Here is a 16522-nt window from a genome sequence, read left to right on the forward strand (position 1 = left end):
GTGCACAATCTGGGGGCCACATCTTTCAGAAGCTGCATAACTAGACCAATTGTGTCCCAGTGGCACGACTAGACTGTCACAATCCAGAGGCTCCTCCAAATGCAGCTGATGAATGTGTTAATCCGGCCATGAGCAGAGCAGACTCCAATGGGTGGGTCCTTTCCGGCCCAACATATCCCATGATTCATTGCGCTTTAGCAAAGAACAGTTTTCAAAGTAAAGTAATGGTGGCAAAAAGTGAGGCGAAAATGTCCGAAGAATTTATTTAAATGTAAGTCATTAATGGTATACATAATTCAATATTTGTAATTAACTAAAGAACGTTTTCGTCCATAGCTTTGTTGCGAGGCTGTCAGCTGTTTCCCCCCCCCAAAACAAATAAATAATCAAAATTCATAATAAGATCATAAATAAAAATCTAAAAATACCAAACTGTGTCAGAGTAATGATAATCGTGTCACACTAAAGCAGGAAACAACTGACTGTTCTCTGTTCCGTACGAGCAGAGGTCAGCGTATGTTTGAAGAATGAGTTCTTTCAGAGCATCTTAGTCACTGTCACATCATAGTCTAACACTCAAAAAAACTCTGTGCTCACAGTTACTCTGAGTGACGTTTGTGAAGACGCCGACTCATCACTCCTGAGCCACAGCAGACAGGGAAAATCACTTTGCTGCTTTCAGCTCTGTAAAGAAAGTGTCCAAAGAAACACTCAGCGCTGATCAGACATTGCTCACTAGACAAGGTCTTTTAATTCTCTTTAGACTCAAGATGTTTCACCAGACTTGTAAGCTGCCGGCAAACACAAAGGAAAATGCAAGATTTATAAAACAAAAGCCACAAGGTCATTTTGTCTTGAATGCTCTGCACTGACATGTTCATCGGTGATAAGGACATCAGTCAATGCTGGAAGGCTCTTAGACACTTGTGGGGGATTTCAAACACTGTGCTCAGTGAATCACTCTAGCATGAGGAGTTCGTCATCCAGTCATTTGCAATTTGTGTTTGTGTGTATGAAGTTTATTTCAGGTCTGCGACAACATGATTTGAGAGCAAACGCATCAAAATTGACTGTTTCTGATTTATTAGACTATTGACGAAGAGGGATTACTGTGTACAATATATCACCAGTGCATTATGACATTAAAACAGACAATGTCTAACTTCACACTTAAATGATCAATATGTATATGTATCAAACGTTTTCATATTTTATTACTAGGCAAATCATTTCGATAGTTTGATTGCTAACTTTGGTATGATGCACACACATTGAATGAGAGTATTTTCTTGTCTTGCAGTTCATCAAAGCTTTCTACAACAAGACGTGGATGGAGAGGTATGGGGAGCCGATCGGAGCCGAGGCAGTCACCCTCCTCTGGTCCATCACCGTGTCCATATTTGCTATCGGAGGTCTTCTGGGAGCATTGTCTGTCTCTTTATTCCTCAAAGTGTTTGGAAGGTCAGTTGACTCACGTTTTCTCACACCATGTGTCACTGCAGATATTTCTCTCCAGTTGCGTGGGTCTGACTTGTATGATCAGGCATGTTTCAAAGTGTTTTGTGGATTTTTGCGTATTCTTTAATTATCAAAATGATCAGCGGTTCTTAGGAGGCTCTTCTCAGCCTGGAGCCCCCGGCATTTGCCTGCTTTGCTTGTCTGTTGCAGCAACCCTGAATATGATCACTTTACTTTCAATTGAAATGAGATCATAATGCAGAATACAGCTCGAGGACTTGTGATTTGTTATTATAAATCAGTAGTGTTCATCTCTGAAATTGTCAATGGCAAACACCTTTTTCTTAACAAGTTTCTCAATCTTGAGACACATGAGTGATGTAATCCATTTTGAGGTTGGCAAATCGATTCAGGGGATAATAATGAGATGTGCTCCGCTTAAAGAAAACAGTTTCATGGGAAATCACTGCACTTCCTTCTGCTCCTCCACTTTCCCTGGCTTGGCTAGAACCCATGGCAAGATTATCCTTCATCTCAGCATGACACACTACACATGCAATTTTCATAAACACAATGCTCCGTCTTTCGGAGCTTAGGAGACAATGCTGATACGCTGCAGTGCAATTCTTTTCTTCTCTTCTTCAGGCTCTCGGTTTTCACATTCCTTTATTACCCTCGGTACCTCAGTAACCCTCCTTCTCCTTTCGCTGTCAGTCTCCTAAATCGCTGGGACTGTTGAGTCCGGGCAGGAAATGTAGGGATTCACAATGCACACTGAGATTTTCCATCATGCACAACAGGAAGTGACAAACGGACTTTTCTCCATAGGGATTCTGTGGTTATTTCTCATCATATATAACAACCCAGCAACACATCCCAAACATACTATAGCTCTTTTGTGAATCATTGACTGTGACTTCAGAGTGACTAAACTACTGATTGAACACTTTTGAGGCAGTGTTTAAGGTAGTGGGTGTGAAAGTATGAAGGATTACAAACAATATTCTGTCATATTCTAAGTTATCGATCAGACTTATTTAAATTATTTAGAAACTTATTTAATTTACGCAGTTAGGATTGCCATGGTAGTTTTCAGTCAGGCGCACACTGATCACATAACGTGTCCACTGGCCACAAGGACTGTTTCATTTTTAATAGACATTGATTGTTGTTTGTCATTGGTGGTGTCCACATTTATCAAAGGAAAATTATGTGACAAATATGGTAAAACCTTGTCTGAGGCTTGAGTGGAAGCGGAAGGCCAGATGTGTTGAATTTGGTTTAGTTTGAGTTTAGGCTGACATCTGGTGCCTGAGCTGAAACCTGCATAGACTGGTTTATGGCCAGCTGTGGTCATATGAGTAGCTGGAACATGGCAGTGGTCCTGTTCTGGCGACCCTGTTTCTGACCGCCCTTCTTTGCTGTAAGTTGTTGTGGGCTATTCCTGGACCTAATTTGTAATATGGACCATTTTTTTTGTTGATTTACTAAATCAAGGACTGCATCAAAAATGTCCTAAAAACCTTTTTTCTCTCATCTGTGATCCATTATTTTACAGTGAACGACCATTTGCATATATGGTCAGTTGCGATTCACCAAATTCTGTGAAGAGTAAAATTCAAGCACTTTGTTTATGCCTCTACTGCACTGAGATTTTTACTCTAGTGTACACCTACTGACACCAGTTGTAATGAATGTTAATACTCCACTACTATTCTCGCTTTATCCCTCACCTACCACACACGAGAGGTATCACCTTTTAATGAAAAGTGACTCCTGATTATTCTTAGTTTTGAAGTAGCAGTCATGTGGTGATTAGCTTCAGACTGAGTGATGATGCTTTGGCGGCCTCGTGAGTTTTGTCCGGTTTCAGGCGAGCTGACTTGTTTCATTGCTTGTGATGCCGCTCTGCACGGGCGTACACCCGTCTGCTCCCAGGGATGAACTGCGGCACTGAAGATATCACCTCAGTGCTCTACAATAATATACCTCCAAAGGAATCTATTATAAACTAATGATGGGGATGTGCCTCTCGGAGCAGGGAGAGACTTATGAAGATTTCATATGAGAAAGTCGTTTGAGAAAATGAAGATGACCTTTAAGAATCCCCTTGGATTTCTCAGGTGGCGCTTTGCACTGTGTTGATGAGGCTGAAACATATTATTCATTCTCCCTCCATATTCTCCAGCAGACATCTGTGGCCCAGCTGCTACTTTTGCACAATATCTTGGAGAGGTTGACATTCCGATGCCAGGGAAGAGACTTGAATATCTATTAGCAGATGAAGACACATCAGCAATCTTATAGAAAGTGCTTCAAAGAGTGACCAAGTGAAGGTTAAATGGTTAAACTTGCTGCTTGCTTGCATTTAGTTGAATCTCCTTCCCAGCATAGAGTTTTGTTACATTTAAAGTGTAGTGGAAATATAACTAAGTGTGGTGGAAAACTACATTTTGTAGTCTAAAAGAAACTTGTATTTTCCTGTCTGAGCCTTTTATGACCTGAACTGTCTGTGACCTGAAGCCCTCATGACCTCAGTTTCCTGTGTCTTAATTCCTGTCTCAAACCGCGCCTACAGAACCAGTCTGAACTGGCTGAGACAACTGGGTCCTTAGTTCTCTTAAATAAGATGATTGCATCTGACATCAACACTCTGAGATCCCCGTGACTCTCTGTGTTGATCCTTTCTGCAGAAAGCCCCTATTAAAATACACAGAGTTAGTGTAAGAAGAGACCAAGGTTCAGTGTCACCAACCACCTCACTGCAGCAGCAACCAAATCCAACCAGAGAACACAATTCTCCCTCACCTGTCACATTACATCACTAGAATGGAACACAGTACACTCGTCGGCCATGGCCCATCAGTCCTCTAATGAAACTCAGTCCAGTTCACTGAATCCAGATTTTTATTTGGATATGAACCAATTTTCACACACTCATAAATATCAGTTCTCTAAACATTTCAGTTTTCATATGCATAACTCTGAGGTCATCGAGAAATCAACAGAGATGTCCTTCAACAAATACTTACTTCAACTTCAATTGCCAACACAACAATAATGAAATACTTTCATTGATAGAACGCAGTTTAAAAGTTTTTTTTGTTAGTAACGAAAAATCAAGAATCTATTAAGAGGAATGCTTTTATGCTTGGGTCATGATTTCTTATGCTTATAAAAAAGCCTTTACAGTGATGAGTTTGAAGCCATAATGGAGGTCAGGTCATATCTTAGTGCGGTTTCAGTGAAAATGTATTTCTTATTTGTCAAAGTGGTAAATTAACACTTTAATTTTTAAAATCATTATAAAATAAGGTGGAAATAGCACTGAGCAAATGTGAAAGTCATGAACAACACAATTTGTCATTGTAACATTTCAATTGAGCTTAAACTGATATATTTTCCAACGAGTGTAACAATTCTCCAAATTCATGATTTGAAGCAGATGAGTTATTTAAATTTTTTTTTTTTTTTAACCCTATTGACATAATGTGCTCAGGTCTCTGCTGACTCTAGTCTGACAGAATTAAGCTAATCCAACTCTTAGTGCAGGCGATATCTCTCAATCATGAATGGAAGAAAATTCATCTATAGGACTTCTTGTCGTGTCCCAGTCACTTGACATGTAGACTCACCTGCACCCGATGAGTTCTGTCCCTGCGACTCAGTCTGAAAAGCCCTGCCAGTTGCACAACGGTGTGACACATGCAGTTGGAAGACAGTAAAGTAAGTGTAGAGGGTAATATTTACAAAATATGCAGCTGTTTCCTGATTTAAATGTTTTAATTTTGAAATGGGTTTTGCTCTGTGTCCGTCGTCCTGCGTTGTGTTATGAAATTGTGGACATTTGTATCACAGTTTGTTTTTCACCCTTTATGCACAATATACACCTCACAGCTGTTAACGTGGCTTGTTGTTTGCGACTTGTGATAACTTGGTAACCATGGAATCTATCCTACACTTGGCTGGGTGTTTGATGGCAGTAAACTTTGTAAAGGTTTGATGTTAATGAGCACATGAAGGCTGCCTGAACGCATCATTAGCTTTAGTCTCTCACGAGGAGAGGAGGCCCAGTTTTTGCCCGGGCTTCATCTTCTTTGAAGGAGCCGAGAGTTTATCACTGCTGCGGCCCAGAGGCCCTCAATAAGTCTCCTGCTCCACAAAGTTAAAGTCCGGCTTTTTTAATCTGCCTCTTAATTCAACCCTATTCTGTCTCATCATTCTGTTAATGTCTATCATTATTTTTTTTTCAGTTTTTTGAAATCATCTCAAAGTACATTAACTTTATTTCTGTATTTAGGAAGATTTGTCATGCATCTGTTCTCAAGTTATTTACTTTTTGGTACTTCTCACTATTACTCAAATATATATCAGAAAAAATATTTTCTACCCCACAACATACTTACAATGCACAATGTTACGTGTTCACATTGTTTTTTTTATATGATGTATTTCAAGCAGGTAGTTAACTGAGGGTTATCACAATTACAAATACCCTTTTCAATATGACAATGGTTTGATGTTTTCAGTAACATCACCTGTAGTATTCTTTGTTAATATGAAAGTAATATTCTTATATTAAATATACAGTAGCACAGATACTGATGAAGTAGAGTGTTGCATTAGAGAACAGGTTGCACTTGGCAAGTACTTGTATTACTTTGAGTATATATAAAAAACATTTAGATACTTTTATTCAAGAAGAAAAGTTAATAACATGCCTTTACTTGAGTACAGTTTTGTGTATTTATTTATACTTAAGTGAAATGTTTGAGTACTTCCTCCACTACTGCATCACTTTGGCTTAACGCCTTTAGTCTTTAATTTATTATATAAATAAATCTGACTCAAAATTATTAGGGTCTCATTTCACTGTGCTTTGTTTGCTATAACAACAATATTTTTATTTATTGTTTTAGACTTGTATGATTATTCAGAACAGCCTCTCAGCCCATTCATTTCCTTATCCCCCATTAATATTCATGAATACCATTTAAATGTAATCATTTTTATAAAAGCCTTCAAGATGTTTCTCACCTCTGCTCATTTTGCTGCAACACCTTTGAAAGTCTTCAGCAGCTAGATGAGTTTACCTTGATTTATTTTCATCCTTGAGTATAGGATTTGTGCTGGATCATTTAACCTCAGACTTTATACTTGATGTTGATGTGCTTTCTAACCGTGTTCTCTCTCTGACTGTAGGAAGGGAACCTTGCTGCTGAATAACAGCTTTGCCATTATCGCTGCGCTGCTGCTGTCCCTGGGCGAGATGGCGAAATCTTTTGAGATGCTGATCATCGGCCGGTTCATCATCGGGGTGGACTCTGGTAAGAGCTTATTTAGGTGGTAATCATTTTAATCACATCAATAAAGTATACAGAACTTTGCTTTAAGTTGAATCTAAAGCATAGCAAAACTTCCATGCCCTCAAAAACGAGATCAGCTTTTATTTTTTGTATTTGTTTTATTTGTGAAAAACTATAATATAAATTATTACATTATTGTTATTATGCCATATTAAGTTTCAAGGAGTACCAGGAGGTTTACAGCTTGGTTTGTTGAACTTATGTGCAAATGAAAAATGGACAGATGATGAATTATAATGAATTAGTAGGCTTTTGGTGTAAGTCTCCTCACAGCCCCTAGGACAAGAAGACGAATCTGCCGAAATTGGCTGAGATCAAAGATATCTTGTCAGACCTGAATGCATGCATGCATCGGAAAAACACGACTTAGATTGCAGGCGTCACTTGCTCTTGTGGGTGCTCATCTACAATCCCAGAGGAAGACTGGAACATCACTGCCCAGTCATCCCTGTGATTTGTCGGTTATATTGCCTGCAGACATAAATTTAGTGGAGATTAAACTGCAGTTTAATCATCAGCCAGAGGCTTGACTCTAATCTGCTGGCACGAATAAAAAATCACTTTTTCCAAGTCCGTTAGCACAAAAAGGCTAATTAATTTGAGAAATAACTGACGATTGAACTTCCAGGGAAGTTTTCCATGTAAATGAACGTCCTTCACAGTAAAACCATTGAAACAGTTCACACAGCACTGAATGGTAGGGGAGAACAAGCAAATGTGGTAACATGCACATTTGGAGCCAGAGTCTGTATCAATAGCGATCAGGGCTTGAAGTCACAGCAGTGAGGTCTCATCGATACGCATGCTCATCCGATCGCGTGTCCTTCTCAGCTGTCAATCATGACATTTCAACCTTTTATAACATCAAATAACTAATTTAAACCAAACTTACCATCAGTGAGATAAGAACAACCTAAAATTACAGAAAACATACTTATTTAATCTTTTATAACAACCATCCAAGTACAAAGCCTTCCTGAAAGTACAGTCTGCTGTGCTTGAAATTGGGCTACGTTTCTGGCTTAGATACTTACCCTTATCTGAGGATGCCATCACTCCATGTTTTCTTTCCCCTTATTTGCCTATGGGAAGACTTGCAAACCCTGTAAAGCCCAGGGGTTCTCTTGGAAGTTCACCTGTCTGCATATGTCATCATGAGCACGTGTCAGGAGCGTTATCGAGTTACTCTCACAGCTGGAAGCTCTGCACTGCAGGTTATATACTGAATCAGTTTTTGTTAATAGCTCCTCACATCAGGTGCTTCACTCTGACAACAGCGAACTGCAATGAAACACATCAATACACCATGTTATCACATTTATATGGCAAGAGGTTGTTGTGTACATTAATTATTCATGTGGCTCCTAGGTCTTCTGTGCTTTAACGCCTCTAACAGACAAATCTGAAAAATAGCTGTATCGCTTATGTTGTTCTTTTTAAAAATCTGACAGGGATAGCTCTCACTGCGCTCCCCATGTACCTGGGAGAGATCTCCCCACGACATATCAGAGGGTTCATCGGCCAGTTCAACTCCATCCTGATCTGCCTGGGAGTGTTCACAGGTCAAGTGCTGGGACTGCCCGAGCTGCTGGGCCAGGTCAGTGTTGTGAAAGTTTAAAAAAAATATATAATAGTATAGTATTTGTTTTATTTTGAGGGACGGAGTCTTTGTTAGCGTCTTTTAGTATTAACGGAGTCAGAAAAACGAAGTGGATCCTGGATGGAGTAGATGTTGCAGGTTGATGATTTGTTCTGATTCATTGTTACATGTTTCATGTTGAATTTGAAGCCACTGTCAGTAAAACGTGAACCCATCATGACTCCCAGTGATGATTTGACTCCAAAATATGAATAAATAGAAATGAAGTTGTCTAGGAATACACAATTTTTTGTATTTATGGTAGAAGATATGTAACGTCACTCAAAATCCTGGCTTTTCTTTGATAGGCAAATAAAAAAATGCCCTTCTTGTACTCGATATCCCAACCACAGCTGTTTCCATTATATTTCAGTGCTTAGCATTGCTGTGAGTGGCTAAGGGTTGCCACATCACACCTCGTCTGAGGACACCTATTCTCTGCTGGCATTCAATCTTTCAAAATAAAACCATGACATGATAAACACGTAGCACTTTAGAAGCAGTTGATATTTTCTATACAGCTGAGGGAGTGAATGATTTTTCTGAATTTGAGGGTCAGTCAAACTTCCTTAAATGCAAGACACAACAGAGAGAGGGAAACACAGACGTGTTTGCTGGTCATCCACTACAAACAGGACAGGAGTGGAGTGACGGTTTGAAGAAGTTGCACATTGGTCTATTTAAAGAGCCGTTCATGGAACAGAGAGTGGAACTGAAACAGCAGCTGCAACACTTCCTCCATTAAAGCCCAGGATGAATTCTAAATCCTTAAAGCTAATCAGCTACATGCCGCGCTGACTTGTTTCATCAGTTTCAAACCAATCTAGTGACTCGCATACCTGCCGTGTGAACAAAGTGACCGTGGTCTGTGTCCGGTGTGCGTTAGCCACAAAGTTTTGATTGCCAAAGACTTTCCATCAGTTAATAGAGATGATAAAGCCTCACAGGCAAGTGGCAGACTTCTAAGGCTACAAGCCAGTGGATCGGTGCAGTTCAACATAACAATGAAATCAAAATACATACTCCTCTATTCGTATGATGATTTTCCATCACTTTTTTTGCCGGATGAATGAATTGTGGGAGCTACCTGACAACACTTTGCCCCTCGGCCACATGTCTTCCCCTCGACTGCTGGAGTAATAAACTCATGTTTTCTCCCCTTGCGCAGTGTTTGTTGGTTCCATCTGATCCTTATTTCAACAACATATCTGGAAGATTTTTCGATCACCGGCAGTTTACCCTGGAGGAAATCTTATCCACCCCACACACCATTTTTTCTTGGGGCTGAAAAAATGACATAAAAGCCTCAGGCACATGTGCTTTGAAAGGTAAATTCAGTTTAGTCATATGTGAACAATATTCCAGTGATCTACAGCCCGTTACCCCCGGCACACTCTGTTGACCTTAGCTTTGGCACGGCACTAAAAAATTAATGACTGACTGATTTAACTCTAAATTGCTTTCCAAAATTTGAAGGATACAATTTTATCCTTTGGCAGTCGTGTCTATTCAGAAAAATGGGAGGATTGTGATCTGAGTCATAAAAGTGTCGGATGGATGAGAGGATGTGTGACCTTGACTTTCTTTTGCATATATTACTAAGACATACAATGTTGAAGTCAATTGACATTTTTAATGTTGAACTCCAACAAACAGTGGCATTATTGTCCAGTAAATCTTTACACTTTTAATACAAGCACTGCTTGGAATGCTAATTCTTACACTCAAACCAAAGCCACTTGGTGTCGGTGGCAATATAAGATAAATAAATAATAAAACTGCCTAACTGCTGAAAATAAAAGTCAGTAAATTTAGGGTGTCAGATGACCTTTAACTGCCCTGATTGTTAAACAAGTGGAAGATGTTTTGATAGATTTTTCGATACTAAATTAAGTTTTTTTTTGGAAGTTGGTGTACCATAGCTTCAGATTGGACAACTTAATCACAGCACACTGAAACACCTAATAATATTATAAAAATAGTCAAGTCGTAAGAGTCCCCTCGTGAAATCACATTCGAATTCCCTAGATCAGGATTTTTATTTGGATCTGCATCAAATTTCATACATATCAGTCCCCAAAACATGCCTCATCAAGAGCAATGAGTAATTTTCTGAGAAATAAACGAAAACGTGGAAACAGCCGATCTCACTGGTACAGAGAGGGGGAAAAATCGATCCAAATCAAAATGTAGTTGGTTCTTCCTTGGATCATTCCCCACTCCTCCACAAACTTCATGATATTCAAGAAAGATCATTGAGTTTAACAGAACAGAGTCTCTTCACACGGAGTCTACAGCTCCTCTTGACTGCACTTGTGAATGAGGTGAGAGTGATTCATGAACGTGTGCCGCTGCATCAACCACAGCAACAGCTGTTTCTTCATCAAACTACAAGTTGGCACTCGAGTGTGCAGCGTCTGGGTTTGTCTGAATAATTGTTTGCACTTCATAAAATCCTTCACAGCCACAGACAATTTGCCTACATCCACATCCTGGATTGTTTGAGCTCATCCTTTGTGCTGAAACATATTGAATGTGCGGAGCACAGCACATTCCCAGTGGTGCTTTTACTTTCAACCCAACCATGATGATGTAAGCACAGCAAACATATGTCTGAGCCAGTGAATTTTTTGATTAAACTCATATTTTTCACAATTTCCATAGGCCTATGCATATTCTATATGACGAATCAGGCATTGTAGTATAATAAATCGGTTTTCTGGTTGCTACTCTGTCTTTTTCTTTTCTTTGAATCGAATTCAGCAGAAAAGGACAAATATTGATGCATTTCTTTGCCCTTTTTCTGCCTGCGAGGGAAATCTTAAATTTTCTGGAGATAGATGATGTTTTTATGTCTTTGTCAATACCAGATGCATCAGGGAGAGTGGCAGATGAGCGGGGAGATGGATGGGTCAAGTGGTAAAAGATAACATGTTTCCAAACCGCAATTTATTCTGCCTTAAATCAATGTGTATTTTCCCTTTTTTGAACTGTGAATCCTCTCGTCCTTACTGTTATTTTCCTATTTTCTTCCACTGTCACTTTGCCCTGACATTTACACCCGGGCATATAGGGCTCGAGAGCTGAGCGGACACTCATTTTTAATTTATGAGTATTGGTTAGTCCCATCCATCATTTCGATCTGTTCACCACCTTTATAAATATCATATAGAGCTGTATGTCTTCATGCAGCCACTGTTATGTATTCCTATCATGTCTGTGACACTCTGTCCTTGCCATTTGACGAGAGCATATGTGACATATCTGATGATAATGCCACCATGGTCTCTGCTGTCTCAAACAGGTTTCCTGTCAGCGGAGGCCTCTGTCAATGGGGGCCAGTTAAAGACATTACTTGTTGTGGGCTGCGAAATGGTGATAAGCTTTGACAAATGATAATTACTGTAACCTTCTTGCTTAGGCACTGACCATGTCCCAATAGGGGAGACATGTTTTTTCGACATCACAGCGGGAGCAGGCTGTTAGCCGCTCTGTCACTGAACTTCCCAGAGTCCCTGAACTCATCGGCATGCTTCAAACAGCTCACACTCCCAAGGTTACATTCAGTGGACGTAATGGGCCCTTATCTATACTCTATATCCTCCAGCACGTCCAACTATATGGCTTCACAGGGTGTGAGAATGGACCACAAAAAACCCATGTGGTTTGTTGTATGTGAGGTTGGTCACTATAGTGCCATTCATTTTTAATGACATATTCTGTGGTGTCACATCTTAGTAATGTGATGGTTTGAGTGACTGATATTGGTCTATAGTGTGTGTTTGGTCCAAGTATTACATGTTGTAGGGAGCTGAATCTTTTAACACAGTCACATCAGAATCAGAATCAAAATTATTTTATTGGCCAAGTATATTTTCGCATACAGGAAATTGACTTGGTGGGGTGGGTGCATAGGACATAAAACAACAATATATATAAGTATAAACAAAGCATTTACTGAAAATGTGCAAAATAGCAAATATTAACAAAAAAAGCAAAAAAAAGATCAATGTTTTACGAAATAGAACAATAAGTTATTCGGGCACGTGTGGTACTAAGGTGCAGTGATTTGGAATTAGAATAGTGCCAATAATATATAAATTCGTGCATTTGTGTGTGTGTGCATGCATGTGTGCGGGGGGGGGGGGGGCACCAGAGTTAGTGTGATGCAGGGGGCTTGTTTGTGAGCCCCACTGCCATGGGGAAGAAACTGTTCAGGTGGCGCGAGGTTTTGGTCTTGATAGCCCGGATCAGCAAGGATCTTGCCTTTTCTCTTACTGGTCCTGGAGTGGAACAGGTCTAGGAGAGCCGGCAGGTCACAGTCTGTGAACTTCTCAGCTGACCGAATGATCCGCTGCAGTCTGCCTTTTTCCTTGGTAGTGGAGGCAGCGAACCAGACGGTGATTGATGCGGTGAAGTTGGACTCAATGATGGCCGTGTAGAGCTCGACCATCACTTTCTGCGACATGTTGAATTTCTTCACCTGCCGCAGGAAGAACATCGTCTGATGGGCCTTCTTGATGGTGGAGGTGATGTTCTCCGGTCCTGTGCAATTATAGTCCCCAGGAATCTGAAAGACTCCACTGTATTAACTGGCTTGTCTTGGAGAAAAGCTTGGGCCATAGTGTTGAAGGCAGAGCTGAAGCCCATAAACAGAATCCTGGCATAGGTGCCGGGGGAGTCAAGGTGCTGGAGGATGACGTGGAGTCCCATGTTGACTGCGTCGTCTACAGACCTGTTGGCTCTGTAGGCAAACTGTAGTGGGTGGAGGAGGTGGTGGGTGATGGCCTTGAGGTGGGTCAGCACGAGGCGCTCAGAGGTCTTCATTACCTCAAAGGTCAGGGCGACTGGTCTGTGGTCATTAAGGCTTGTGATCCTCTGCTTTTTGGGAACAGGGATGCTGGTGGATGTTTTGAAGCAGGCAGGTTTGTGTTGGGGACACAAATCAAATCCCATCACGTAAATCATTACATTTTAATGTCAAGACAGATTTGGTTTAGGGATTTGAAGTCATGGACAAACGGCTATCTCTCTGTGTGTGTGTGTGATTGAAGATGTAAGTTCTTACTGACTTGAAACAAATAACTATATGAAAAACTGCCTTTTAGTAAGTTAATGCTCCATGTCGGCCCTTCCTGTAAAGTGTGTATCCCTCTCTACCACTTCATCCGAAATAGTTTTAGGCGTGCTCCTTTAATTTAAGAATGGGACCTGCACACACATCTGCAAGAGCCAGCTGTCAAAGTGCTCTTCAGGCAAAGCACGAGGCAAATGGGCTCAGAGAGGAGGTGACATTCATTACAAACAGCTCCTGGCAGAGGGATGATGGGCTTTTCTTCTGATCCTGCCAGATTCCAAAGGCGGCTGTTCTGATGTGAGGTTTTTACCAACAAGCTTTTCAGTGTGTGAGCTTTTTACATGATACTTTTTCATCCCTCACGTAATGGCTCGACTAATGGGACATGACTAGGACCATAGTGGAAAACATGCAGTTAGTAAAATGCTGTGTGGGGGACTTTTTTAACTGGTTTAGTTGCATAACGTGTCACTGTATTGATGCTAAGTGTTTTTATGTTCACATTACTTTACAGGGAACTTTCATAAAAAAACAGGCAATGCAGCAGTTTCTTTCTGTAATTCACCATGATTCAACCGTCTCTAATAAAGTGTGTGGCACCAAATTAAACCCGATTGCCCACTGTGGAAAATACAACTATGCAATTAGCAGTTTCTGCCTGAACCAAACTCAATAGAGATTATTACAAACAAGTTAATTTCTCACCTGGGTAATGATCTGGCTAACTTAAGCAATTAAAACTGATCTAAAAAAAATATTATCTTGTGTAATTGGATTAATTTAGGATCTAATTCCCCTGAAGTTTCGATTACCGCTTATAGACAGCTAACCTGTGTTTTAAATATACATTACCTATTAACCTGTCTTGATAAAGCTTTCAGTTAAGTTTTGATAAAAAAAATGTCAGTCTAGTCAACCTAGCAACCTGTATAATATTTAACAAGAGATTTCATAGAGGTAATAAATTACCTCTGTCAAATATCTTGTAAGATGGGGATGATTTCCTCTAACATCTATATAGTGTAGACCACAGAAATCAGTGCTCAGAGCAGGAAATAGAGTCTTTCTGTTGGAGCATCCTGTCAGAGATCCAATGCAATCGCCCACTCTCATCTCCCGCTGAGATGAGACGACCCACAACTCTGTATTTGTGAGACCTCTGGTTTGTGCAGTACGCTTAAATTCACACAACTCACACAAGGCTTACACAAAGGATCATAAGAAGAGTTGGACTGTTACCAATCTAGACAAGTTTGTTTTATCAGTTAGAATGGCTTTTATTTGTAATACTTCAAGTAGGGCTGTGAATGTTACTGCATCACTGCGGCCATGGGAGGCCTACTGCGGGATGAGCTCATTACCGTCTTCACTGCAGGTGCTACCGAGCCGTTGTGCTGGGGGGGCTGTACCAAATCCTGGGCAGATACTCCACTGCCTCAGGCAGAGCACACAGAGCCGGGGTATGGACACAGGGACCACGGATATAGCTCCACTGCTTGGGCCAGGGTGGGCACAGCCTGGGCACAGTGCCACCTCGCGCGCGACAGACACCCAAGGAGCCTTACACAGCTCCACTAAGTCCGCTTACAGTCTTAATTTGGTCTCTTTTCATACATGTTTGCAACAGGAAAAAGTTATTTTTAGAGATTAAACGGGCTCTGTCAGTAAGTTCCTGCTCCTCTGTCTCTCTATCTCTCTAGCACTGTGCACTGTCAACCTAACTGAGCCAAACTAAGAGAGCCTCCCAATCTCCTCCTGCTCTCCATATATTGTCTAAGTTTACAAATTCTGTTTTCACCCAGTCTGAGTTTTCACATGTGTATGATGAGACTGTGTGTGTGTCTGGATGACTCAGTGTGTGTGAGAGAGAGAGGAAGAAAGGAAGAGAGCAAGCAGGATGGGCTGATGAATGCAAATTGGAGAAAAGTAGCGACCATAACATGATGATCAGTGTTGATAAACTGGCGTCATTTCAAACAAATCAATGTTTGAACTGTAGGGAGTCAGAGATATCAGCTGAGTCGATGATAGAAAGAGAAGTGAGCAGCGGAATCAGTTTGTGTGTGTGCGCCATTACCATTCCCTCAAGTTCTGGGACTATCATACAAGAGCTACACAAATCTTTACTATAATCTACCGCTTATAGACAATTTATCCAAGGACAAACGCTATGAGCAGTTTCCAGTAGAATTGTCAGCAGGCGGAGGCGACACGAAATTAAACAGAGCCCCCTTGCAATTCACTATGAAGGGAAAATCCCAGACACATTACTTATTAACCTGTCTAAATAAAGCTTTCAGTTAAGTTTTGATTAAAAAAATGGCCATCAATGATGTGAATATCTTTAATTAATTTATGGGAAGAATTGGCGGTTTACCGCCAATTCTTGGTGATGTGTAGCTTTATTACAGCGGTGAGAAAAAATCCATACGTCACAGCCCTTCCAGCTTATTCTGATCAATTTTGTTTCAGCTGTTTCAGTGAAAAAGTCGTGATACACATAATGTATAATACCTGTGTCACAGAAAAAATCTAAGTTAGCGACTAGCAAACATTATTTAGCAGCTGCAAAGGAAAATATTTCTTGGGTTTTGGTGCATACAAAAATGGAGCTAAAAGGGTAATGAACATTTGACTAACATTTTTCAAGTGGACAGAAAAATACAAAATGAAGCATAAATTCCACCACAACCGTGAGCAGTGCTTCAAATAATTAACAAACTTACCTGAAAAATGAACATGCGCACAAACATTAGTGTGGTAAGAACTTGCTAAAGTGTGTCTATGATAAAGATAGCTGCTTGGAAACACATTGGGTTTACAGCACTAACCCTACCTCATCAAAGAAAAGATCAATGCTATTAACTTTGCCACGTTGATGACAGGGTTAGTATAGCCCATAAAGAACAATACTTTAAACGTTGGATGAAAGCATTTGGTGGACCATGACTGTAGAATGTATACACTTACTTAAAGTGTATA

At 40.4% G+C, this 16522-nt stretch overlaps 1 protein-coding gene across 4 annotated transcripts in view; it reads left to right on the top strand.

Moving 5' to 3' along the window:
- slc2a9l2 (solute carrier family 2 member 9, like 2) overlaps positions 1-16522 on the top strand; it is a 114667-nt gene that overhangs the window by 21222 nt on the left and 76923 nt on the right. For all 4 annotated transcript variants that reach the window (XM_061069001.1, XM_061069003.1, XM_061069002.1 and 1 more), the window contains exons 4-6: positions 1301-1461; positions 6661-6785; positions 8276-8421. In XM_061069001.1, coding sequence (XP_060924984.1) covers positions 1301-1461; positions 6661-6785; positions 8276-8421 — 432 coding nt within the window. The remainder of the gene's footprint in view (positions 1-1300; positions 1462-6660; positions 6786-8275; positions 8422-16522) is intronic.

The sequence above is a fragment of the Limanda limanda genome, chromosome 4, assembly GCF_963576545.1.
Source record: "Limanda limanda chromosome 4, fLimLim1.1, whole genome shotgun sequence".
Taxonomy (NCBI): domain Eukaryota; kingdom Metazoa; phylum Chordata; class Actinopteri; order Pleuronectiformes; family Pleuronectidae; genus Limanda; species Limanda limanda.